The following is a 27,541-nucleotide window of genomic DNA, read 5'->3' as shown; positions in this document are numbered from 1 at the left end:
AAATCCGTTTTTTAATTACCGCGCTATTATATATTATACATATTATTATTATTATTATGAGGACTCATCCGTTATACTATAATATAGAAGATTGCGTAAGAAGCGGACACGCTCGCTGACCTTTGACTTGCCGTGAATGACAAAGCAAAGGTCAGCAGCCTTGACATCAGCTGCCGTTCCTGCAATTCTGCGGCTGGAGACGCGGCGCACAGGACGACAATGAAAGAAAGCTTTCAAATAGGTATGGCAATTTAAAAATCACTTATATCTCTATTATAAAGCTGCAGTATGACAGTGCCGGTTTATGGTTCCGCATTGGGCGATTTATCACCAAATGCGTCTCGCAATTATTTGTCATGTCTAATTTAAATGTACTGGGGTATAAGCGAATATAGGTTCAAGCGAATATAGGGAATGTCTTTGATAGGTTGTGAAATTGATGCAAACTCTAGGCTACAACATTGACAAAAATGTTTATTTTTATTCAACGGTAGGATCAATGAAAACAAAACGATCCGTGGAAATAATTCCGCTGTAGCAATTTTTTTATATATAAAAGTAATGTTATTAACTGGATCACTGGATACATCGTTTTATTTTATTTGCCTGTTCTGTATGAAACACGTCGTGGTTTTTATCTGATGCTCTGGCGCTTACGTATCCTGTACGTATCATATAGTCTTTGCAGCGATGCTCCATTTTACTCCGGAACATACAAGGTGAAAGACAGATGAGCTGTTCGCGTAACATTTCGGCAAAGAAAATATATATATTTTTCGAGATCAATGTAAACATTAACCATACGATCTGCACCTTTTTATGAAGATCTTGAAAATCTGAAGCTAAAATTACATTTTAGCGGTTCATATATGGGATCATATGTGAAATGGCGACGGTACCCTTTTAAATTTTTACCATTCTCTTCATGTTTATCAAAGGCACAGGCGATGTTTAAGTATATCGTGCAATATTTACACTTTATGCTTTAAACAGGAAAGAAGTTGGATTCTTGCGTTTCTGGCATAAGCTCGCCGGTCGGGATACTCCGGTAAACCTTGAATCATTTATGCGCGCACGCACCCAAGCTGTGACCATTCATTGCGTCTTTCTAAGAAACAGCCTTAACGCGTTTCGGTTTAGTTGAACTGGATTATAGTCTTTAGTTTTAGCAGTCCACATCTGTCCTCAGGGCGCACAAAACGCGACATAAGGATCCGAAAACTTAACATCGCTTTTGGGTCCCGACAGTCCAGCACCTGTCGGGCTGAGGACATGACCGCGCCATTCATATTTAAGTAAACTGATGTGTTTGTGCATAGCCCACAAGACATCCAAATAGACTTTAATTTGACCTCGATTAAAACCGACAGGACTAGAGTATATATTGATGGACTTACTCTGACATGAAGTACTTTTAAATCAACATGTCTGTTTTCTGACATTACACATAGAGTAAACGGAACAGGAGCCGGTGTTAATTAAGCTGTGCAACACAAGAGCACGGAGAACTGCGGGAAACTCTGTGTGTCGACTTGGATAATGAGTAATTCAACCAAGATAAATTTCATTAGATTAGACTAACTTTATTGATCCCAGAAAGGAAATGCTTGAATTTGAATTTCTTGAGTAGTTCAACTATGAACTAGACGAGTATAGGGTCAGTCCGCGCCAAATCAACCAATGTCCAGACAAGTTCCATGGGCATCATTCCTGATTTTGATGAAAACTTGGTATTTTGATCCTTAATAGAGAACACTTAAAATTCCCCAAGTTTTATTGAAAAATTCTGATGGCGTCCAAAGTTATGGCCTTTTCAAATTTGGGTGCCACTTCCCCTCAGGGGAAGCACTTCAAAGTTATGGACCTGGAAAAATCAGTTTTTGGTTCAACCTCGGACACTTTTTTCGGATTTTGACCCCAAGTTGTGGGGTCACCACCACACCTACATCCAATATTCTTCTATATTTTTGTTATTTGAGGAAGATACTGTAAGCAGATGCAAATTTATTCTAAATAACCATTTATTCTTTGATATATTGCCATCTGAAAATGGTCACAGGTGAGAAATCCCCCACAGGACCCCCTACTTCGGGGGCGTGGTCAACTGTGTAGATAGTTAGTGATGGGAATGAAACTTATACAGTTGAAAGAAGCATATCTGAACTATAAATGCTGAAAATATAACTATCTCAACTCAGCTCCTTCAGCATATAGTATTCCAGTCAAAAAATGAGCATTTGGCACGCATCACCCCCCCCCCCCCCTGCAAATAACTTCCAAGCAATATGGCCCTTTACATTCCATACATCTATGAACTAATGCTGGCTGATGCTGTCAAAATCATTTTTACACTAAATCAAGGTATTAGGTAGGCAACTACAACTGAGTTAGGTGCCAAACATGGGGCCTAGATATGGTTTTCATTACGACTGCCTACCATGGTGTTGACAGGTGTGGCTTGTTAGGGATTCAATCCCAGAACAAACACTCTAAGGTTTTCAAACTGCCAAACTTTCAAAATAGTTTAAAATATTATCATAACATAGTCTATCATAGTAAAAACAGGTCACACTGGCCAAGCCTAGGTAAGTATTATCAACCTAACTCCAGTGGAAACTGTCACATCATGTATGTAGTCTAATTGGTACATTGGCTTGTTTAGGAATGTTTCACATCCTGGATAAGTATTACTAAGAATGATGTCAATTCCAAGAAAAGGCCTAATTGCTGTACATTCTGTTTCTTTCCTAAGACACAAGGCAGTCATTTCATTAGTGAGTTGACTTCCCAATAACCAACATGGATTCGGTTGCCATGGCTTGTAAATCCTCCCTGGATACCTGCTCCATTGGAGACTTCTTGAAACAAGAATGCCACAAATTTCATTACTGTCGAAAGTCAGGACTATTGAATGTGACTGATTTTAGTGAAATTGATAGGAAGTTGATGCAGTGGAGATGTGACTATCAGTTTCAAGATGGTGACAACGTTTGCTTTCATCATGAGAAAATGTACCTGTCACGTTACAAGAGCCTGCAGAAGTACTGTGCTGACCCTTTTACAGTTCACAAGAAACATATCACAAGTAAGTTTTTTTTTTTTCAAGCTTTACTCTTTTTTTCCCAAACATGCTATGAATGAAACTCATGCTTTGCTTTTGGCGAACCCTGCTCAGGTTTTTAAGTATTCTTTCATTCTGCAGACCTACTTAATGGACCTTTTTTTCAGAATCTCTGGTAGTCGTCGACGAAGCCACTGCACAAAAGCTGCGGAACCTGAAAACTGGCCAAAAGTTATGTTCGACATGTATGAAGAGAGCATCTGAAGAAGAGAAGGATTTCACGGAGCAGTCCGATTCGAGTGAAGACTTCCAGTGCCAGGATCTGTCATCTGAATCACTTGATGATACTGTTAGGATTTTGGATTGTAGTCCACTCAAATCCGTTGGTAATCGAGACAGAATTTCTTATGCCAAACGAAAACTAAACCAGGTGCATTCTGCTGTGAAGGAAAAATGTGCACGTGCCCTGAATTTTCCTGTAGATTTTCTTGAATCCCTTGACGAGGAAAAAGAATGCCAAGGGTGTAAGGACTTGGACAGATTACTGACACTTTTAAAGGAGAGAGTAAGGAGTGCCCCAAACCACCGCGAGAAAATTAAGCTTCTCACCCTAGCACCTGAGAGTTGGTCTCAACAGCAGACTGCCAAGGAATTTGGTGTCACTATCTATCTGGTAAAGCGTGCCAGAGAACATAAGAAAAAGGAGGGCATATTGGCTGAAGTGGCACCTAAGAAGGGTTGGGCTCTTTCGGAGGATATTGTTCAGAGAATTATTGCTCATTATCAGGACGAAGAATTCTCAAGAATGTGTCCAGGTATGAAGGACTGTGTTTCTGTGAAAACTGATGACGGCACGGTTTATAAGCAAAAGCGCCTCATCCTGGTTAATTTGAAGGAACTGTATCTTGAGTACACTAAGAGGCATCCAGATGATGATGTAGGCATCTCCAAGTTTTGTGAGTTACGTCCACTTTGGTGCAGGACGGTAAACGCCTCTGGCATGCACTCAGCTTGTGTATGCCAGATCCACCAAAATGTGAAACTAATGACTGCTGCCCTTCCAGGATCAGATACATACAAGGACATTCTTGAGAAAATGGTGTGTTGCACTGAGAACAGAGACTGCATGTTGCATCTCTGTGATGATTGCCCTGGGAGTGACGCTTTAGACCTGTATCTCACAAATTTGTTCAAGGATTCAGAATATGATTTGGATGATGAGATATCGTTTCAACAATGGGGGCAAACAGATCGCACTGAAATAGTTACCATGACAATGTCTGTCCAAGAATTCATTGATAAAATATGTGATGCTTTTGATAATCTAAGAGAGCACCATTTCATTGCCAAAGCTCAGGCAAAATATCTTCGTGAAACAAAAGAAAATTTGTGTGCAGGTGAAGCTGTCATTCTTCTTGACTTTGCTGAGAATTATAGTTTTATCGTGCAGGATGCAGTGCAGGGCTTCCACTGGAACACTGCACAAGCTACCCTCCACCCATTTGTAGTTTATTACAAAGATGGAGGGGAGTTGAAGTCATTGAGCCTGTGTGTAATCTCTGACTGCCTCAGGCATGACACCTTTGCTGTTCATGCCTTCATCTCAAAGGTGTTGGATAACATAAGAAATGAACTTCCTCCCATATCAAGGATAATGTATTTCAGCGATGGGGCAGCAGGCCAATACAAGAACTGCAAAAATTTTTCAAACCTGTGCAACCACAAAGAGGACTTTGGTATTTTGGCCGAGTGGCATTTCTTTGCAACCAGCCATGGCAAGAGTCCATGTGATGGCATTGGTGGCACTGTGAAGAGACTCACCGCAAAAGCAAGCCTCCAGGCAACCACATCAGGTCAGATTCTTACCCCAGGTGGAATGTTTAAGTGGGCATCTCAGCATATCACTGGGATTCAGTTCTTTTTTGTTACCAGCCAAAATATCTCAGAAAATGCAGAAAAGTTCAAACTGACTGAAAGGTTTGCTCTGGCTAAAACTCTAACAGGAACTCGATCCCACCATTGCTTCCTCTTGTCCGACAATGAGGAGTTGATGATGAAGCGAATATCTGCTGATGTTGACCACTCTCAAGTCTGCACCCCTGGGGTTAATGATGAGGTAAAGGAGGATCAATTGCTGCCTGGGAAGTATGTTGCATGTCTTTATGATAGAAAGTGGTATGTTGGATGCATCTTGGAGTATTCTCAGGAAGAACATGACGTTAAAGTGGACTTCATGAAACATTCAGAATCAAGTGGACTTTTCAGCTGGCCAAGTGAAAATCGTAGAGACAAATGTTGGATTCCAGTGCAGCATGTTCTCTGTTTTATTGGTGCACTTGATTCACAGGGCCAGAGTACTCGTTTTTACAAATTTTCTTTGGATGATGAGGACAGAATTGAACGAAACTTCCTGAAGCATTGACCTGTCACAGGAACTGTGTTAGTCCGGATGGATTGACCAAAGAATATCTAAGAACTGTGAACATGGCTTCTCATTAATTCAATGATGCTACTAGTAGGTTTTTCAAATTTTAAGATCGGATTTACATATCTCTGTCTGACAGTGCTCCTTCTCATTAGATTCACATTTCAAGAGGGGTATTCTCAAAAATGACGTCTTGGCAGCTGAACGGAAAGACTTGAAAATGTCATATTTGACCCGGGGAGTTTATATTGAAGGAGTTGAGTTGAGATTGAAACATATCAAAGAATAAATGGTTATTTAGAATGAATTTGCATCTGCTTACAGTATCTTCCTCAAATAACAAAGATATAGAATAATATTGGATGTAGGTGTGGTGGTGACCCCACAGCTTGGGGTCAAAATCCAAAAAGTGTCTGAGGTTGAACCAAAAACTGATTTTTTGCAAGTCCATAACTTTGAAGTGCTTCCCCTGAGCTTAATTTTGCCAGATTCTGAAAGAACAGGGCAAAGTACGCCAGGAAAGCAATGTTCAGCTCTCTTGCATGCTTAGAAGCGAAGATATGGTCTCCTGAAAACCCTTACAAATTATATGCGCGATTCGCGAGTGCAAAAAAGGGGCGTGGCAGCCAAATTTGAAAGGGCCACAACTTTGGACTGCATGAGAATTTTTCAATAAAACTTGTGTAATTTTCAGTGTTGTCTATAAGGATCAAAAATACCAAGTTTTCATCAAAATCAGGAATGATGCCCATGGAGCCCTTGGTTGGTTTGGTACGGACTGACCCTATATTCCTGCACTGGTTAATAGCTTGTTTTATAAATGTAGTATTTTATACAGTAAATGTATCCCCTCTACTGATTTAAAAAAGAAATGATCATAAATACACAATACAGTTGATTGTATTCTGCTCTCGTGACTGATCTCAAATGCACTGGGATGATGTTATTAGTATTTTTCTATAAAGGTGCAGGGTATTCCATGTGGTGATTAATCGCACTACGGTAATATTTAACTGATAAATTCAAAGGCAGTATTACACAAGGCTTGTTACCGATGTTGATGCTCCTTGACATTGTGGAGTATTAGTCTGCCAAGTAAATTACTCTGGTCAGTCATTTCAGGCTAATAATAATATTTATGCTAGTAGTACTGTTAATAATAATGGCAACAATAACGTGGGATATAGCCCATTCATTTTCTAACCCTTTATTCTGGTCAGGCTCACAGGGGGTCCTGGGGCCTCTCAGGTAGCATAGGTCAGAAGGTGGGGGGGTGCACCCTGGATGGGACACCAGGCCATACATACATACTCCTATGGGCAATTTGCCATACATACATATTCCTATGGGCAATTTAGCGATGCCTGTTATCCTAGTCGCATTTCTCTGGAACGTGAGAGGCAATTGGAGTACCCATGGTGTCAGATGTTTAATTGAAAATAGCAAGTGATAAACAATAATTGAATTCTAAGAAAAATATAGCAGTGTAAATGTTTTCTTGGTTGTTTTTTTACCTTCAGCTTAATTTTGTATCACCTTGAAATTGCTAATCTTCTGAACCACTAAAAAGCCATTGTGACTGCAGCGGTGCCTAACACTGTTCTAAAGTTACCTGCGGTTTTTGAATTGCTTGGTTGATCCTTCCACCAGTCAAAACTTACCGTAAGATCATTCCTTGTGATTTTCAATGTTTCATTTGTTCCACATTGCACTGAGATGGACTTTGCAGTCTATAAACCTCCATTTTCCCATTAAACTGTTTTAAATCATTAACTGATTGCTGCTGTTTAACTGAAGGTGCAGGATGGATTTGTTTGTAGTGTTTGATGTTGAGAGGAACAGTTGGGATTGAAAAGTTTGTGTCTCTAGGGCATTAAAGTGAAAATCAGCCTCAAGTTAAAACACACATATTTCTTAGGTAATATATTAAAATGTTTATGTGGTTCTGTTTGTCATATTCATATATGCTACAGTTTTTAATAGCATTTGTGTTTCTCGTTGATTTATATGATGTGGACACAATTTGTATATTTGTATTAAAGCAGCGATCAATATAGGGAAAATTATGACATATTGCACAAACCGGCATCTTTACAGATGTTACAACAGGTGCAGTTTCCGAGAAAAGAAAAAACATTAAACTAGGAAGATCTGCCGTCTAACAGTAACAATATATCATGCAAAATATAGTGATAGAAGATATTCTAAATATACCATTTCCAATGTATTTGGAAATGTACTTGTCATATTTATTGCAGTTACTATATTTATGCTGTTAATATGGATAGAGTTTAAAAGACAACCTTTGGTTTATAAGTGTTTAACATTATATTAATGTGCAAGTTCTCAAAAACAAATACAAAAAATATGAACTATACATTGACAGATCGTTTTGAGGTTCCACATACACTAGCTTATCTCATACCCAGTATTGTGCAATCATCTCTTGTACTTGTAATACCAGTATTTGTCCGGAGCACAAATTAACTATATTAACTACAAAAGATCTATTGTGATAGTAATGTTCATTCGAGGAGGCAGTCAACTACGATGAAATATTATTGAGATATTTATTTAGTAATTTCTAAAGATTGTGATTAACATCAGTAGTGCATTTGGGCAACTTGTCATTCTTCGCAGCGGGTCGAGTATATCTGTGACTTCAACGGTGCGAGTTCATCAGTGGTCAGCTTTGGAGTTCGACCCAATTGCCATAGCACCATGGACAGCTCAGGTAAGCCCTTTGATTCCGGAAGCGACCATTTTATGCTGTAGACCTACGTATATTACTCCCTCCTATATCATGGACATCGACAGAAACCAATTCACCTGATTACGCAATTTTGGGCCGTGTGGAGGACTGGAGGGGCAGGGTTTCGAGCCCCAGCCGTGGGGGTGCAGAATAGCGGTAGGAATGCTACCCACTGAGCTGATGGGCAACTACCCAATGAGCTGATGGGCAACTACCCACTGAGCTGATGGGCAACTACCCACTGAGCTGATGGGCAACTACCCACTGAGCTGATGGGCAACTACCCACTGAGCTGATGGGCAACTACCCACTGAGCTGATGGGCAACCTTTCAATAACTCGCACTGCCCGAAAATGACATTTTTACCAGAACAAAAACTTTGATTCTTAGCATAAGCAGGGCAGGAAGGCAAAAAATAGATTTTGTATGTTTTAAGCATTATGATTAGAACGACTGACAGGCCGTCTCGGCAATCGTAGAAATAGATTAAATTGCATATCATGTTATTCAAGAAAGATAGAGCACATCACTTTATGGCCAAGATTCAAAATATCTGAGCCATGAGCTGTTCCCAGAATCCCTGTTAATGTGCTACATGTCAAACAGCAGGTTAGGAATATAGATTCATAACTTAAAGGGCTTGAAATAAAATGTTAACCCACCGAACCCTTAAGAAGTCATAGAACTAGAATGGTATTTCTCGCCTTGCTTGTGTGAGACACAAATATAATTGTTCTTGTATAGACAAGTATTCCATTGAGACATTACTGTAGCAATGATGGGTTTCGTATTATCTGTCAAGGCAAGTCATGTTTTTAATTGCACTGAGTAATATAATATTACGTAATTCCCACAGACAATTATCATGCCATAGGAATGGTGGTCACTCATTTGGTTGCACTGTTTGGTTACAGAAACCATTACGCGTTTATTATAAATCATGACTCAGTTGTAATGGTTTAAAAGCATTTTACCATAAGCTGCTTTATTGGAATCCATCGTTGGTGCCGCATGTTAAATTGCACTTATTGCTCCTAGGATGTTTTCCAGTTGTCATATTCTTCCTGGGATGCAGGTTGACTGTCTGAATGTCAAAACTGTGGGGTATGCGTGGTTACATGTGTACTCTGTGGAAGCCTGCAGTCCTGGGCATAATACTGGGAAAATACCTGGGAAAAATACTTATCGGAAAAAGATTGTGACATTTAAAAGTTAAAATTTTCAGGGGAAGTACCGAAGATGAGTTGCATCATTTTTACTCCCCCTGTTTCATTTGCAGCTCCTGATGGAATTAAATGTGCTGGTGTTTAATGAATAGTGTGGCACAATGATAAGCTGTAGTTCCCTACATTTGCAATAAAATATCAGGACCAGGACTACATTTCCCATCAGGCTCTTCTTCTTGCTTTAAAATCCCTGTGTGTTTTCTTGCATGTATTAATGTGGGCATTTTAAAGCATAATCTCAAGCAATGTTAGATTGTTGACTAGACTAAAGGAAGCTGTAGCTTGATGGGATTATTCAGTGGTGTGGATTAAATGTCTGCTGCTGCATTACCGTTGAAGTAACTGCTGATCACATGATGAACTTGTTTGAAGGATGGGTTTTCTATGGGATTCTTGTTGGTGGTCAATCTCATAGACGCAGGTGGGCTGCTGGACATGGTTAAGGGCGGGGCCGGCAAGCTGTTCAGCAGCTTTAAGGACAACCTCAAGGACACTCTGAAGGACACTTCCACAAAAGTTATGCACCAAGTTGCAACGTAAGTCCTCATCGATGTCTTCTCCATTTTGTTTCTTTTTGTTTCTTCTTCTCCAAGGCCCCTGGAATGATCCAGGGGCATCTTAACATGGATTATGGGCTTGAAAAGGGTCTGGTCCTCCCAGTCTTTAGAGGGCGCTACATACACAGGGCGTAGCTGAAGTTACAATGGCTCCTAACCCAGTGATCACATGCTGCCTACATGCATGATCTGAAAGTCTCCAAGTCTTTTTTTTTTCCAAACTTAAAATTTAGGTTAATGTTTGAATTTCCATGAATATTTTCCTTAAAATAGGATTTCTTTGTGGTCAAGAATAATTTTTATTGTAGTATTTATTTGTTTATTGTGGGAACTGAATAGAACATAACATGGTGGATTGATTCCAATAATTTGTATTGTCCTGCTAATCCCGCACTTAAGCATCAAAAAGTTTGATGTGGCAGTTGTGGAAGTCTAACTGTCATACAAAATATTCGTAGACAATTTTCTTAAGAACTGGTACACGGTATATGCAGCTTTTCTAAGGGGAAGCACATTCTGGTGATTAGAAGGGAGGGAGATCAGGTCGGAGCAGAGCATTCTCACAGCTGTGAGCTGAGCTCCTCCTTCTGCCTGAGTCATGGCCTCCCTGGGGCAGAAACGCCAACAATCCCACACATTAGCAACGAAAGTCGCAGCCAAGGAAACTCGTGGCATGTTCACCGAACTGGAACATTTCTTTAAATTCCCCTATTAGCACTCCACAATACAAAAAAGGGCTATACTGTATATACATAGATATATACAAGCGTGACCCTTGGTCACGGGATGTACCACCAACGTTGCTGTCAGTAATTAACTTTTTTAAAAGCTGCCTGTAGCACCACAGAATATCAGACGACAATCCCATAGTACATCACTTGTGCAAAGAATATTGTAAAATCAAACTCTGTCGCCACCTATTTCAAGTGCACTTCTGTTCAGTAAACGCAGGCCTTGACTGGCCGCCTGGCATACCAGCCATTTTCCCCGTGCCTGAGAAGTTTTTGGGCCAGCATGAAGTTATCGTGGCACTCCCCTTGCCCCCTCAGCAAATTTTTATGTAGGGGCTCCCCCCATCTGAAACATTTGTCAGGGGTGTGTATGTTAGAGGCAATTTTGTGAAAGGCTTTCCTTTCATTTGGCAATGCTGCATGATGCTGAACAGCGTCGTTCTTTCAGGCTGAAAGTTTATATTGGGAATCTGAGTCATGCAAGAAATAAATATTAACAGCATGTGATTTACTGGAATCTCTGAATAGAATTCTTGGTGAATATGTTTGGGCAAAGACCAGCGCGAGGGTTAGACCCACCTCACCTGAGTGCCGCCGTCCTACACACATCCTTTCGGCTTACTTCCAGAACAGGAAGTGCAGGAGAAAGGAGTATGTGATGAGGACCTGGTCCAGTTCAGAGAGCACAAAGGTTCTACACACTGGTCTTCACCTACTAGTAGATTCACCTCAATGAAATTTCCAACCTTTTATCACCTGAAAGAAAACCAGATACGATCAGATACAGTCCTAGTAATCGATGAGTTTTTCCGCATTTTTGAATGATTTTTTAAATTAATTTATTTATTTTGTGAGTTTGTTACGTTCTGATTTCATTTGTGGTATTGTTGAATACTTCCACATGTAATCAGGCTTGAATTCTTCCGGATACAACTAGACCAAATACTTCCCTGTACAGGTTCATATTCCGCACGACAGAAAAACACCGGAAAATACCTGAGGACTTGTCCGGACCTGCGTGTCAGCGGGAGTGACACAGACTTGCTTAAAATCTAGTCCCTGGTGAAACTGCTTGCTTTCAGCTCTCATGTACTGTAATTCCACAGCAGTCCATCCCAATAAAAATTTACTAACAACATGTTGCATTTCTATTTCAGTTATGCAAAAGGAGAACTGGACATTTCCTACATCACCTCACGTATTATAGGTGAGTGTGGCCTGACTTTTCTGCAACAGAGTGGCTGTTCATCACTCAAATCCCAACTGTAAACATCAGCACAGAGATGCTCTTTGTGTAACCGTTCTGAAGCACTGGCATACTGATCTGTGATCATGTACACCAGTCCCTGGGGTAAGGACGCTCGACTACCAACGGACATCCATCCATCCATCCGTCTGTCCGTCCGATTTCTGTAACCGCTCATCCTATTTAGGCAAATGGACTTCCATAAAGCCTATTATATAAAAAATTCTAGATAAATACAGTGATTCATAATAACGAACGTGCACACTGCATTGGGAAGCATGTGAAAATATCGTGCGACTTCAGCTGTTTGTCGGCTTGAGGTTCAGTACAATACCGTATGTGGTTACTTTTACTATGACTACTATAATTATCTTTGTTGTCATTAGTGTTGGGTTGGAAAAATAACAATACATATCTACAAATTTGACTTAGAGGGACTTTAAGACTCATTCATAACCTGGCGACTGCCTGTAATTCTTTTAATCTTAGTATGAGTATCTGCTCTTTGAAGCCTCTCTTTATTGTCGTTTCCCTGGCAGTGATGTCATATCCTGCAGAGGCCATGGAGGTTGGCTACAGGAACCATATCGAGGATGTACGTTCATTCCTCGACTCTAGGCATGCAGACCACTACACGGTCTTCAACCTGTCTCCGAGAAGTTACCGAGGAGCCAGGTTTTCAAACCGGGTGAGAACGGCCCGCAGTCTGAATCGCTGTTCGAGATCTAGGTGTGTGTGTGTGTGTGTGTGTGTGTGCGTGTGTGTGTGCGTGTGTGTGCGTGTGTGTGCGTGTGTGCGTGTGTGCGTGTGTGCGTGTGTGCGTGTGTGTGTGTGTGTGTGTGTGTGTGCGTGCGTGCGTGCGTGCGTGCGCGCGCTTTGCAGAGGTGTCTCTTTGCGGTTTCTTAAGGATGTTCTGAATGTGATTTTTGCCATTTCCTAAAACATCGACCAACCTTGCTTCTGTTGAATCCCGTTAATAATTTTGCGACAGGTTTTATGAACTGATGTGATTTTCAAAAGAACATTCTTGTCAGTGCATGTCTGTAGCTTTCTGAATGCAAAGTGGAGTCTCTAACATTTATTTATTTCAGTCATTGAAAGTCCTCAGCACGTCTCTATCCCTGAGTAACTCCAACAAGGGAATTATAGATTTTATTACAACTAACATATACGGCTTTCAGACTGAGGAAAATGGTCTCTTGGAAAATATAGAAATTTGGTAATTTGATATTTGACCCTGGTTATCTCAAAACAAATAAATTTTTTATAATATGTTTCACAGTTTCAGCCATTCTTAATATCTTAGTAATCGGGGTTCAGTGTATAATTGAATGTGGGGTGGGTGAGCTTCTAAATTATGTCAGACATGATGCCCCTTTGAGTCTCACATAAGTGGATTTATTTCTCTGAATTCATTCTTCTGAAGCTTCGGGTGTTTTTTTGTTTAACCCCATTGGTAGTATTTTCTTCCTTTTGCTGTAGTTGAATGTTCTGATGTTGGATCCACAACTGTTTCACAAAAACACCTTGAGGGTTTCGGTGTAGGAAGTTTATTTCAACCTTTTTCTGCCTCAGGCCAATATCATAAATCCTCACCACCAGCATCTGTCATAAGTTAATGCCATTTATCCCACTCAAAGGTGTGTGACTCAATATGTTAGGACCGGAAAGTTGCTAGGTCAAATCCTAAGACCGGTAGAGCAATTTCACCGTTGGACCCTTATTCCCAGTCGCTCCAGGGACCGTCTAACCCTGTTTTCTCAACTCTATGTCGCTTTAGATAAAAGCGTCTGTTTAAATATAAAAAAGTGCCTTAAAGGCAAAGTATCCCCGTCAAATATGACTGAATATTTCCGAATTTCGTTTGTTTTGTTTGTTAAATAGCCTGGTTTTCCTTTGTAAAGAAGTACAGTTTGATCCTTTAGTCCATATAAGGACTCCATAGGATAGCATTTGTTAATGGTTCCTCCAGTAATATCATAAGGGTTTTTGTCCTTGAAAAAGTTCCCTTGGATTCTCTGTGAAAGGGCTGTTCTGCAGGTGTGTGGCGGCTTGGCGTTATGACATTCTTCCGTTTCTGATGCATTATCTTCCATTGTTGTCTCACCCTGAGTAGTGGAACAGGTAGGTCGTCTTTCATCGTCAGTGGACTAATGAGCTGCTTTCAGCAGTCAGATACGAAACTTGTTCTCTTGGGGAAGCTCATCCCTTTTTATGAAACACAGTCTATTTTTGACGGATGAAGTCATATTAATGGCAGCCAAGATGATGCTTTCCTATAATAGAATTGATATTAGTCAACAGGTCGACTAATAGCTTGAAGTTGGTCCCGTTTTTGTTCACTACCCTGGATTTTTACATATCCAACAAAAGAACATCTCTTGGAGGAAACTCCAAAAAAAGATTATTGGCTTCTGAAAGATCCCACAGTACGAGGTCTCCTGTCTTACCAACTTTTCAGAATAATAGAACGAGCAGACTGGCTATTTCCTCTTCAGGGATGTTTTTGTGAACTTCCATCTAATTTTAAATAGCCCGGACCACTGTCTTTCTACTGAAATTAATTTGCTATTCACCGTTCTTCATAATCCTGAGCAGTTTTATGAAACACATTTGGGAAACGGTCACGCCCGCGTGGATTTCTCGTGCTGTTTAGAAATGGCCGCTTTCGTGCATGACTGCCGGTGTGGATTGTGTATCACCCCGAGGTGTTTTATCAGTACGCTACTCCTATCTCCCTCCCATTCCTCAGGTGTCTGAGTGCAACTGGCCGGCCAGACACGCCCCGAGTCTCCACAACCTCTTTGCCGTCTGCAAGAACATGCACCACTGGCTGCGGCAGAACCCCAAAAACGTCTGTGTCATCACCTGCACGGTAACCCACCCAAGTTGTCATCGGTGTTGTCAAAGATGTCACGCGGAGTTCTTTTGTCCGTGTCAGGGAGTGCACCATCCTTTGTCACGTTTAACTTTCCGGTCTATGGTTGGAAGCTGTGTAAGATCTACTTTTTTTTTCTAGGTTGGAGTTAAATGCACAAATATATAAACACTTCATAACTATTTCCTGTTTTTTTTTTTTTTTTTAAATCCTGAGACCGGTTTTGTGTTATTGCATCGTAGCCCTTACCGAGTGACTGTTGCCTATTTCTCAGGAAGGAAGAGCGCCCTCTGGTGTTCTGGTCTGTGCCATGTTCTGCTTCTGTCATCTCTTCAACAACCCCATACCTGCAATGCAGCTGTTTGGTGCCAAGAAACCCGGAGCTGACCTCTGGCCCTCACACAAACGGTAGGTGCAGATATGTTAACCTGTCAGCTATACAGAACTACGGATAGCTAGATCCACTAAAAAGAAATTAGGGTCTTATAGCTTTCTGTAAATTTCTCAAAAAAAAAAAAAATTCTGGTGATTTGTGGCAAGTAGCATGATGTTTTGATAGGTTATTGAAACAATGAAGAAGGAGCAGGATGATCTTCATAATGGTAATAATGGTAGTATAGGTCCTACGAGTTCTAAGGCGCGTAAAGCTGTACCTCAAATCTTGGCCTTCTGGCTCTCCAGGTACGTTGGCTACGTGTGCAGCATGGTGTCAGAGAAACCGAAGCTGCCCCACTGCAAGCCCTTGGTCATCAAAGCCGTCACCATGGCCCCCGTGCCGTGCTTCAACAAGCAGCGCACAGGCTGCCGACCCTTCTGCGACGTCCTCGTCGGCGACTCCAAGATCTGCTCGACCGCGCAAGACTATGAGCGGATGAGGTGTGCGGCGCCCCGTTCCCAGGCAAACTACAAACCCCTGCAGTCTGTTACGGGGAATCTAAAATGACAGAAGCCATTTTAGGTAGTCATATCCTGCGTGCCATTGTTGTTCTTGGCTGCCTTCTCGTAGTTGCGGTGTTCTGGCTCGTAGCAGCATGTGACCGGCTATTGGTAAAAACGATGACGTCATCCCCCATTTACATGCTGGTGGCTTGCAGGGACGCTAACCCGTTGGTGTGCTAGTGGGCTACAGGCTTTCTATCTTCGGTCTGTTGGCTGGTGTGAGATGTTCAATTCGAGACATTTACGTGTATGTTAGTTTTATTGCCTTAGTAAATAGTCTTTAGGGTTTACAAATTAGCCCAACGATTCTGATATAGCTAGTTTTAGGTTTATAATGGAATAATATAAATTTGCCGTAAGACTTCTTGCGTGACAGCGTCATGCCAGATGCGTGAGAGTTGGCAACTCTGCTACTAAGTCGCAGCCTTGCTGCTGATGTGACGGCCTTTTATCTTTTGCCATCTCTTCCACCAGAGAGAACCGGGTCCAGGAGGGGAAAGTGGTCTTCCCCCTGGGTGTGAATGTCCATGGGGATGTGGTGGTCTCTGTGTTTCATATGAGGTCTACCATCGGAGACAGACTCCAGGGCACGGTAGGCCTGAGTTTCAACATCTGTCAGCACAGTCTGTCACTGTTATTATTTATGTTCAATATTGCAGATTATATCAATACAATGTCTATTGACAATAATAAACAGTATGATGATATTCTCCAAAAGAAAAAAATCTCGACATCAGTGGTATTGACACAATTCTATTATTGTTGCTTAGGTGACCAACACTCAGATATTTCAGATACAGTTCCACACTGGGTTCATCTCCCCAGGCACGACAGTCTTGAAGTTTACAAAGTAAGTCATTTTTCCAAAAGTCGTTTCACATGTGTGTCTTCAGCCGGAGGCACCTAAACGGTTCCCTCAGTGCTTCGGAAGCGTTAATCCACTGACAGTCATTTTATCTTGATCGGTCCGTGTCCTGTTTGTCCAACACACGCCTTGAGTGAATGAGAGGACCTCTGCGAAGGGCCAGCAGTATTTTTACTTATTTTATTGTAGTGACTCGGACAACGGACACAAGTCTCTAAGTAAGTGGGTGTCTGATGAAAACTTTGGCAGCTGGAATGTTAAGAAAACTTCTACTGTTATGGCCTTAAGAAGCTTCCGGTGTCTTTGGCTGTAATCCTCATCGGTGTAAAGGAAACGTACAACAGAACTCTATTGGCTTCTGTAGCATCTTTTGGGCGGCTCAGTTTGTTCATTGGACGGTGAAGTCGCAGGTGTACGGTAGTCGGAGTCTGTGTGTCTCTGTAGGCCGGAACTAGACGCCTGCGATTCGCCTGAGAAGTACCCCCAGCTCTTCCACGTGGTGCTGGACATCGAAGTGGAGAGCACGGACAAACAGGTGGACCTCACCCCACCTTGGGAGCAGTTCCCCAGCAAGGACCTGAGTCCCAATATCCTCTTCTCCTGCTATCAGGAGCACCAGGATGCCCTTGCCATCGCAGGTGGGAGATTTTTCCACAATAAACTGCCATTTGTTTCTTTTTTAGCACCTAATAACTTACACCCTTGTGCAAATGAATTGAAACAAGCTGTCGTATCTATATACAGACAGATTGACCATCACAGTCACATTAATTCATACTTATCACCCTGGATCCGGATATAGGACCAGGTGACTTGATTAAAATGATCTAGGAATTATCCAGGGTGGGGCGTTATTCCATCGCATGGCACACACACCATTCATGTATATGGATAATTTGGCACCTCTAATTAACCTTAGCATGTTTTTGGACTGGGGGGGGTGAAATCTGAGAACCTGAAACCCAACGACAACACAGGGAGGTACTCTCAGTGAATGTCCACAGAATGTTTGCCATAACTTGTAAAGTGCTATTAAAAATTGACTACCTGTGTGTTTCCCGGGCAGTGGTGGGTTTTCATACCAAGCACTGTAATCCCACTTATCTTAATAACATTCATTATGTTCTGATGGATAGCTTTGCACCGGATGACTTCCCAAACATTGTTAATGTTAACTTGAAAGACTGATACTGGACGAAGGTGGGAATGTGCTGCACAGAAAAATGTGCCGCAAAGAATAGGTGCGTTGACCAAAAAAAAAAATTGGTATCTTTGTTGGGTTGTTTGCCATTGATTGACACATGATTGGTGGAGCTCGGTAGATGAAGGGACATCAGCGACTGTCTGTTGGGTGCAAAGCCATACGATTGGCTGATGTTTAGCTTCTATTACACGTGTAACTGATAGCTTTTAGATGGACGCCGTGCCAAATAAGAAAGGGTAGTCTGGTGGCTCGGGGGGGGGGGCACCATCACCATCACCTCCCACCCCTACACCATGTGGGGGGACTTTGCACAAAATCTGTGTTTGTGTGGGTTTTCTGTCACTGTGCAAATACCCCGTCTTGTGCCAGTTTAGTGAGTGGATGGATTGATTGATGGATTCGATTGATTTATTGGATGGATTATTGGATGGATGCAATTGCGAAAGTGACAGCCTGTATTCAGATCAGAACATTTCAAAAATGCAGAACCTTCTACGACTTGCACTAGGATTTGTAATTTAATGTTTTATTGTTACTGTCTTGTCTCGTCACACTCATGCACCCTATATACTTACTGTACGCCCCCTATTCACAGTCTGCAGCTCGGCAGCCGTGCTTTTCTCTGCGCGTTATTCCGAGTGTAATCGTGCATGGGGCAGATAGTTGAAACTCGAACCCGACGCTCTACTTATTCCAGTACTGTTGAAGCATTTGTTTTTCTTTGCTACTCATGTGTCCCAGGCAGGGGAAAGGCCTGTGCGGGTCCGGACAGCCACACGGGGCCGGCCAGCGTGGAGAGTGAGCCCTCTGATGACGAGATGTTGACCCTGTCTGGCCAGAAGGCTAACGCTGGTGAGAAGTCAGATGACTCCCAGGCTGCAAGCAAGGGAAAGGAACCAGAGGCCCCTCCCCCTGAGGCCCCTCCCCCAGTAGAAGAAGTAGACCTTCTGGGTCTCGACGATGGTCCCGGGAATCAGGCCTTCGCCTCCTCCCAGCCCCCAAAGCAGCCCCCGACAAACACCGACCTCCTGGGTGACCTCTTTGGGGCTGACTCTGGATCCACAAAGTCCACCCCCCAAAAGACGGTGCCCCCCGCCTCCCCTAGTGTCTCCCCGTGTCCCAACCAAGGTGGGTTCCACGAGAGTGTGTTTGCCCCTGCTTCCATAACCGGGCACACTTTGACGACATGGTGGTTTTGGAGTCGATGTCATCTCTCCATAACTGTTAGGTTCTGCCCAACAGGTTTCGATCCATTTGGGTCTGGCGCAACTGTGCAGGAATCGAAGGGGTCATTCCTGGACCCAGGTAATGTCGTCCTTTGCTTCCATGTTTCCTATATCGCCTACTGTGCAGGATATGATTACGGGTGGAGCATGTGCATCAGCCAGCACTCTGCCATGGCAGTTTTGCAGATAGCCGTCTGTGGTTCGCATTGGCTGTTCTTTATGCAGTGCAGTGCGTGCTGCGTTTGTAAGTGCGTGTAGCTTTCTGCGGTCTGTCCTCGCAGGCCGAACGTCGCCAGCGCCCCCCACCACCCCGACCGTCAATGTTCAGCAGCAGAACCTGATGGGCGGCTGGGAGTGGAACCAGCCAGCTACTGCAGGTGCGGTGCCAGCAATTCTCAGCTAATTCTGTTCTGCAAGTGGTAGCGGAAACTCTGCAAACTCAGCAGCTCCCTCTAATGGTACAATCGCATGAGGAGTCTGACCGCAGTTGTGCACCAATTTGTTATCCATCCATCCATTTTCCAAACCACTCATCCTACTGGGTCGCGGGCCAATTTGTTATTTTTTTCTCAATTCTCATTTTAATACTTTTATCAGGTAGTAATATAGAATTTATCAAAATTTAATGAAACTCGTTTTTAATTTTCTTAAACCCTTCATTTGTACAGCTGAATCTTTTTCAGCTGATGCATTCTGCTGCAGTTCTTTAACCTCTAAACCAGCCTCTGAGTGTATCCCTCATACTATTTCTAGGAGTGGGGATTAAAGGGTCTTGCGTCAGCAAAAGGGCTATGAAGTCTCTCTCCATCCATCCTGATCTTTTTTTTTTCTTTTGTGTTGGCGCTGGAGGCTTTGGGATGGGAAGCAAATCAGCCAGCACCAGCCCCACGGGCTCGGCCCACAGCACGCCCACTCATCAGCCCAAACCCAATACTTTGGACCCCTTTGCTGATCTGGGAGCGCTGGGAGGTGAGTTTGGGATCCCCGGTCAGCTTCCTTGTCTGCAGGTAGCTTCATATTGACCCTAGCTAGAGAGAATCCTTCTTTTCACTATAGGATTTTAAAGTTATTTGTATATCTGCCCTTTAACTTTCAACTGCTAATCCAGTATAGAGCACATGGCAGAGGAGCCAACCAAGAAGGGATTCACTTCAGAGTGAGAACCAATCAGATTGTAGAGGCGGGTCCAAGCAATTAGAGGAGGCAGGATCAACCAATCAGATGTCTTGGTCCCACCTCCACTAGTTGCTTGGACCCATCTCCTCTACAATCTGATTGGTTCTCTCTCCGAACCAATCATTTTCCGTTCTGCCTTCAGAATATTTTTTTTGTAAGTAAAACTCCCAGGAGCCAGTTAATCAAATGTCTCACAAGCATTACAAATGATTTGGAAATGTGGAGGTTTAAGATTCCTGCACCATCCTACCACATTTTACCTTATATAGCTAAGCAAATGCCTATTTTCATGTTTTTTTCCCCTCAGGGGGGTCTGGGTTTTCCAGTAAGCCCACCACCCCCACCACTTCCGCGGGTGCCTTCCCGCCCATGGCATCCCCGCAGCGGCCCCCTTCCCAGCCTGCAGCGGGTGGCGGCGGTTGGCAGCCCTCCCGGCAGCCAGGGGGTGCCTCACAGTGGCAGCCCCAGTCTTCCCCGCAGCACCGGCCCAACTATAACGTCAGCTTCTCCACTGCAGCCGGCGCCCCTAGTGGTAATGGGAGGCAGACCCCAAACTTTGGTAAAGCCACTCACCAATGACATCATAGCATTCCCCAACCATCAAGTTTTTTTTTTTTTTTTTTTAATCACTGGGGAGGCGGCAGCACTGTGAAGTGTACATACACTGCATATCACTGCAGTTATAACAGTCTAAGTGCGGGGAAACATTTTGTGCTCTGTGCTGTACGTCAGAACACCCAGTAGGTTTTACTGAAGTTACTTTGTATCATTGGCCCTTATGGACAGAGGTGGAAAGTTCAAATCCAGTCTGAGGTTTTGTTTCAACCAACCAGCTGAGTCCTCTGTGACTGACTCTTTATACTCCACTGGTTGGTTGAAACAAAACCTCAGACTGGATTTGAACTTTCCACCTCTGTCTGTAATGGATGACTTTTGTGACTAACTTCCCCAACACTGATCATTGGTAGCTATAATCAGCTGACATCAAGATAACAACTGTGTTGTAGACGTGGGCTGAATAGTATACTGATACTGTATTACCACCACCAATCAGAGGCCTGAAGTAACCCAACTTCCAGCACTAGTGGGCAGTATTAGGCTTTTTTTGAATTTCTCTTTACTTTTGATCTTCAGTTTGAGGTGTCACCCCCAAACAATTTTGTACAGGGGTGAAACCAAAACAGACAGAGGCGGACTTTGGGGACCTGCTTTCCGGACAGGGCTTTTCTGGAAACAAGGAGAAGAAGGGTCCAAAGACGATCGCAGAGATGAGGAAGGAGGAGATGGCCAAGGAGATGGACCCGGAGAAGCTCAAGGTTTGAGTGATTACCGTACACCATAAATGGGATGAGTAAGGCAAAAGCTTTACACATCAGTGTTGTATAAGGTTTCAAAATTCTTGTAATTTTCAAAGTTGGAAACTTTCCATGGGAATAAACTGCAAAATTGCAGGTTAGTCTATAACAGGGAACTGAAATATGGTTAAAAAAAAAACATCTTGACGGTGCTAATAGTGATATTATTGTGCAGCCAGGTGCTTGTGAGTAATGATGTGAGCTTAAAACATGCCAAAATAAGCATATACATCTGCAAAACACACTGCTTATACGTCTTATTCTATCTTGTATTACTCATGCTGTGTCTGACAGCTCGCGCGGAGTTCCACAGGCTTCAGTATTTCCAAACTTCCCCAGCTTAACTTCCCATGGAAAGTTTGCAACCCAGACTAACTTAGGAGAGTAGCTTAGGAAGGTCTTATGAGGATGTTCCAAAGGTATTACAACACTCTGCGTCTAAACAGATTCTGGACTGGATCGAGGGGAAGGAGAGGAATATCCGGGCCCTTCTGTCCACCATGCACACGGTGCTGTGGGAGGGCGAGACCCGCTGGAAGCCCGTAGGCATGGCCGACCTGGTTACGCCCGATCAGGTCAAGAAGGTCTACCGCAAGGCAGTGCTGGTGGTCCATCCAGACAAGGTGAGGCTCACGCTTATTATATTGCTAACAGACCTTGATTTTTGAGTTTTGAGTTTTCCCTGGCTTTGTTTTGCCTTACGCTCTCATTGTAGGTGTGAGTGAGAAGGATGATTTTTGGCCCCAACTAATATTTTTGTCTCCTGTGGTAAGGAGCTAAAACCTGATATCTGAAAATATACATAAATATGATATTATATATTGGCAAAACGATGGGCTGGCCCCCCATCCTAGGTTGTTCCCTGCCTCGTGCCCATTGCTTCCGGGATAGGCTCCGGACCCCCCGCGACCCAGTAGGATAAGCGGTTTGGAAGATGGATGGATGGATGGATATTGGCAAAACAAGCAGACACCAGTGGTGTTTAAGCAGCACTTTACCGATGGATTTGACCATCATTTTCTCAAACTGAAAAAGCAGAAACCTGCAGGAAGTTCTCAGCATATTTTGTATTAAATTATTAATGTTCTTAAAGACATTGGTGCTTTATCTGTGCATTTTCCAATTGGTTCAATCTGCATGACTTTATTCCTTCATAGTTTCACTTGCACAAGTGAAGCACTGGGATTTCTTCAAATTACACAAATTGGCATTTGCATTTTTACTTAGAAGTTTGATTAATTCTGCTTTTTTTTCCTGCATTTGTAGGTTGAAATAACTTTTTTTTTTCTCATTGTTCTCCTGTGTTTGAAGGCCACGGGCCAGCCATACGAGCAGTATGCCAAGATGATCTTCATGGAACTGAATGATGCCTGGTCGGAGTTTGAGAGTCAAGGGCAAAAGGCGCTATATTGAAATTCAGCTTCTGGGTTACCGGCGAACTCCCTTGTGATGTGGTCCCTGATTTTTGGTGTTTTTTTCTTCTTCCCCTCTCTGTCACATGGGCTTTGTTGTCGCACATAGACCTTAGAGTACAGATTAACCATGCAGTCTCGGGAAACAGGAGGCTCGCCCATTCACCTGGTGTCTACAACCCATCATGACACCGAATTGGCAGTGCGAATAGTCTTCACCTAGATCAAGGAAGCCTGGTCTCTATTTACCCCCCAGGAATGAGAGGCACAGTGATGACATGTCAAACAGATTTAAATAGGTTCGATATATAAAACTGCTCTCTGGTCTGAAGATGTATCATGTAATTAACCTTCAGGAGTTTTGGTTAAAAAAAAATTACTCTTAACACGGGTGTCTGAAGTAACTGGCTAAAACGACATTAATGCTGTGATGGGAGACTTAACTAAAAGCTGACCTTGGGTTCAAGACAACGAGAGATGGTACCATCTGGAGTTCACATACTGTGTGTATTTTTTCCCTAGTTTTTGAGTATTGCAGTGTACGGTCGGGAATTCAGTCTCTCTGAAACCTTCACGGTAGCATCATGAAGCCAAGAAAATTTTAATAATGGCGGTTTAAGATCCTTTCTGGCGGCGATGTTAATTCCTTTGAAGAAGGGGAGATTACGTTAGCATCGTGTTTAGGTGACACATTTGGCCTGTGTTCATTTGTATTTATGTCTTTCTGTGTCTCTTCGTCATGGAAGCTAATTGCTAATTACCGTTCGCCTCCTCGGAGCAATTCATTTAACTGCATTCATTCACACGACGGCACAGAGTCGGTGTTTTGAAGTGTCCGGATAGCACAGTTGATGAGATTTAAAGGAAAGGTGTGAATATTTTACAGCAGTATTTTTGTATGTTTAGTGTGTAGACATGCATATTTAATATGCAGGAAATAACTGTTTACAAAAGGTTTGTTTTAAAATTAATATTTACCATAATTATTTTGTTCTTTTCTGAATACATGTACAGTTTCTTTTTCATGTGTTTTGTTTTTTTCCAATTCTAAGTTATCCTCCTGTTTTTCTATGGGAGAAGACAGACGGTTAGTTGTTCCTGCAAAGCCTTAATTCACTCACCAAATGACCTGGTCCAGTTAGGTAAGTGACATTATGTGAGACATCATTTCCTTCACTCATTAGCCTGGGTAGCGCCTTAACATGTTCCCAAGAAACTAAATTATGCAATCTCTGTTTTTCTACCAAACTAATAATTTAATCTGATCAGATATCAGTCCTGATATTTGGACTGAAACACAGTAACTGGATGTAATTCCTCCAAAACACCCCCATTCCGATACGTGTCTCTTGGTGAAGTTTGGTCTTTTCTAATGGAAACTGGGCCCCAACTCTTTCACTCGTTTTATTTTAAAACATTTTTTAAGCAACTTCTCCTTAAAACTGTTTTAACGATATATTTATTGTAATCATTGCTGTAATTTTACTTTCTGTTGTATAATTTGTAGTATTTTTGTGTTTTAATGTGTTCAGTGAGGATGCGTATTTAGGTGAACTGAACATGATTTGCATGCAGGTCATGTGGCAGGTCTGCATTGCAAAGATGGCTCCCAGATGTACGCTGGGAAATCCCTGGTTTATCATTGCTGTCTGTAGCCATGAAACAGCCTACATCTGTGCGACCAGTTGGGAGAGAAGGTGTAAGTGTTAGAACAACAAAAAATGCACAGTTCTCCAGTAACCAGAAGCGCGTGCGTGTGTGTATGTGTGTGTAACCTTAAAAATTCTGAATACTGCTGTGTTTACCTTCCACACTTATCCTGTCTGTTTCACACTTATTTTTGAAGCATTGTTTGCCAAGTGAAAACAAACACTGATCACAGCTACCCTCGGGATATTAGAATTATCAGAATTTGACAACTGTATGATGCTTTTAATTCCAGCTAACTCTTGTTCTCAGAAATGTGAAATATTTAAGATGCACAGCCTTGTATACTGTGCCAGCACCCTACAGATATGGCAACGTTATATGACAACGTTGGGGTAACATCCATTATATGTTTAGTCTAGATCCCTCTTCTATATGTAATGTCGGTGCTTTGTTTTGTGTGTTGGGAATGCATACTTGACAGAAAACACCTCGATGTATGTTATTTTGATGTTGCAAAAACGATTAAATATTTAGTTGCAACTGAATAACGTTCTGTACATTCCAAGAATCTAATGCACACGCTACTGTTATGAAAAGAATTATCTGTAATCCAGTTTTGGGTTACATTGAAGATAGTATGATTAAAAAATGAAATGTTTTCTTGTGGAGGAACTGTGACGGTATAGAACAAACTATATGTTGCAGTATAGTCCCCTCCCAACCAAATATTTTTGTCTGCAATGTTTAAAATAACCCTTATGCAGTGGACTTGTGGTTGTGAGACTTATATGAAGGTAAGATCTTTTCCCGTTTTTGCGTGTGGTTTGAATGTTTTCTGGTCTGCTGTAAAAAGAGAAACGTTAGAAATGAAACAGAAATAAAGGAAGAATTATGTTTACGCAAGCTTTCCCGCGTGTACAAAAATTCTAACATCTAGAACAAAATGTGAAATATGGCATAATTGGCGGTTCCACCCCTATTCCATGCAAAAAAAGTTACATCCCCGATCAGTGGGTGTTGGTAAGTTCATTTAATGCATGGTGATAACACTGCTAGTCTGTTTTGATATGGTTAAATGTTGGACGCTTTGAAGTTGCTTTTGCACAAGTTAAATACACGAAATATGTAAATGATACTACTACAGCTACTAATGTATTTGACATGGCCTTGTGTTTTAATGAATCTGTTTCCTTTTAGCTGATCACAAACGAATGGATGTGTTGACTGTACATATTACAAAATGCGCTTGTTTCTTTAAAATGCAATACCGTAGATCTGAATTTCTGCTTTTTCTTTGCCTTCCTTGAACAATAACAGCAGCGTAACACATGTAGTCTTTGGGGCGTTTTGAAAACTTTCCAATAATGGTTCTAGGGTTCCTGACAGTTGTGTAGTTCGTGACCAAAGCTTATTGCCTTAATACACACTGATCATGTCAGAATGACGCGTAACTGTGCATGAGAGCCATGTGATTATCCTGCACTGTTGCTTACGGCAGTCAAAGCTGCCGTCTGTAGCTCAGCAAGTGGAGTATTGTGCTTCCAACCGGAAGGTTGGTGGGTTCAGATCCCAGCGCACATGTAAGTAGTCACCTTTCCATCTGTTGTAAGTGGCTTTGGATACAAGCATTAAACAGCTGGTACAGATTCTAATCCGTTCGTCCGGGTGGGGTAGGGGTCCCAAGTACTGCTCTTCCACATTAAAGGCGTCGTACTTGGCTGCCACACTAGTTACAAAAGCTTCAGGATTGAAGCACACTCGGTGTAGCGCCTCACATTGGCCTTGTGGCAGCCAGCGAGGTCTGCTTTACCGGAGGAGGCATCATGGGAAATGCATTGCTGGCTGCTTTCCTGTCTAGAGTTGCTGATCCTCGGTCGTTACTCCGCTTCTGACAGCATTAGACTGGGGAGAGGAGGGGCTACCTGCCACGTTTACTATATCACATTGTGGTTCTGGGCGTGAGAACGTACACGATTTTGTAAGAGCCCTTTCATACAAAAAAAGCCTGCTGTGTCTATGTGAAATGTTTTCCTTTTTTGGAGGGAGGGGGTATTTTACATATGTATACATTTCGGAGGTGATAGTGTTGTTATTAACTAATTTAGCCTGTTATTCATCCATCCATCTTCCAACGGTTTTTCTACTGCAGGGTTAGGGTATGTTTTATTAAATACTCCGCATTAATGTGTTCTGAGTTGTTCCCCATAGCCTTCACAAGGGGGCAGTAATGGGTCAATTTGGGATTCCCCGTTCTGGTCTTCCTTGGAACATACTTGACACCTTACAGTAATTTAGTAATAGGTGAGCCCAGGCTTAATCATTGACGAAGCTGCTTTTAGCTGACCTTTGCAAATGTGTCAGACTTGCATGAGACATAGATATTCAAGTCCTGACAAAATCCCAGCAAGTCATACAGAAGAACCTAAATTTTTCCCCACCTGCGTTTGCTGCTATCTCTACGTTATTGCTGTCTCTGCGCAGCCTCTCTGCCTGTTACTGAGTCTGTCAGCTCTCAGGACCGTGACTCTCTCTCTGTTGTATAGTCCCAGCTTGTACACACCTCTGTGTTCGTCTTCTAGCCTCGCTAACAATTTGTTTTTCCTGATGCCCCCAGAACATTATCCCACTACTACAATTATTACTACAGCTAAGAACAAGAATGCAGAAACCAACAAAGGGCACAGTAAGGCAGCAGGTAGCACTGTGATTTTACATCGCTAAAGTACGGGCTGGAAGGTGTGTTGGCAATAAACGTACCTAAATAATATAGTATGCACATATTTTGGCAGTATACACATGTTATAAAATAATATTTTTTTCATCATTATTTGTGTTAAA

At 42.3% G+C, this 27,541-nt stretch overlaps 1 protein-coding gene across 3 annotated transcripts; it reads left to right on the top strand.

Annotated features, from left to right (window-relative positions):
* Window positions 1–75: 75 nt before the first annotated feature.
* On the top strand, window positions 76–25,601 carry LOC125716737 (putative tyrosine-protein phosphatase auxilin). Of its 3 annotated transcripts, XM_048989371.1 has the most exons (19): window positions 100–241; window positions 8,127–8,220; window positions 9,880–10,000; window positions 11,910–11,959; window positions 12,538–12,686; window positions 14,751–14,873; window positions 15,151–15,284; window positions 15,558–15,752; window positions 16,290–16,407; window positions 16,586–16,665; window positions 17,125–17,318; window positions 18,626–19,012; window positions 19,127–19,189; window positions 19,392–19,487; window positions 19,960–20,079; window positions 20,594–20,845; window positions 21,454–21,602; window positions 22,088–22,264; window positions 22,953–25,601. In XM_048989371.1, exons 2-19 carry the CDS (start codon window positions 8,208–8,210, stop codon window positions 23,052–23,054), a joined length of 2,523 nt encoding a protein of 840 aa, XP_048845328.1. In that variant the 5' UTR covers window positions 100–241; window positions 8,127–8,207; the 3' UTR covers window positions 23,055–25,601. The 3 variants fall into 3 exon arrangements, with proteins under 3 accessions (XP_048845329.1, XP_048845328.1, XP_048845327.1); XM_048989372.1 differs by lacking the exons at window positions 8,127–8,220; window positions 9,880–10,000; window positions 11,910–11,959; ... (13 more) ...; window positions 22,088–22,264; window positions 22,953–25,601 and adding an exon at window positions 3,229–7,649 and having other exon boundaries at window positions 76–241; XM_048989370.1 differs by lacking the exons at window positions 100–241; window positions 8,127–8,220; window positions 9,880–10,000; ... (14 more) ...; window positions 22,088–22,264; window positions 22,953–25,601 and adding exons at window positions 253–3,085; window positions 3,229–7,649.
* Window positions 25,602–27,541: the final 1,940 nt, after the last annotated feature.

The sequence above is a fragment of the Brienomyrus brachyistius genome, chromosome 21 (assembly GCF_023856365.1).
Source record: "Brienomyrus brachyistius isolate T26 chromosome 21, BBRACH_0.4, whole genome shotgun sequence".
In the NCBI taxonomy this organism is placed as follows: Eukaryota; Metazoa; Chordata; class Actinopteri; order Osteoglossiformes; family Mormyridae; genus Brienomyrus; species Brienomyrus brachyistius.
This window is presented reverse-complemented; position numbering and strand designations above follow the sequence as displayed.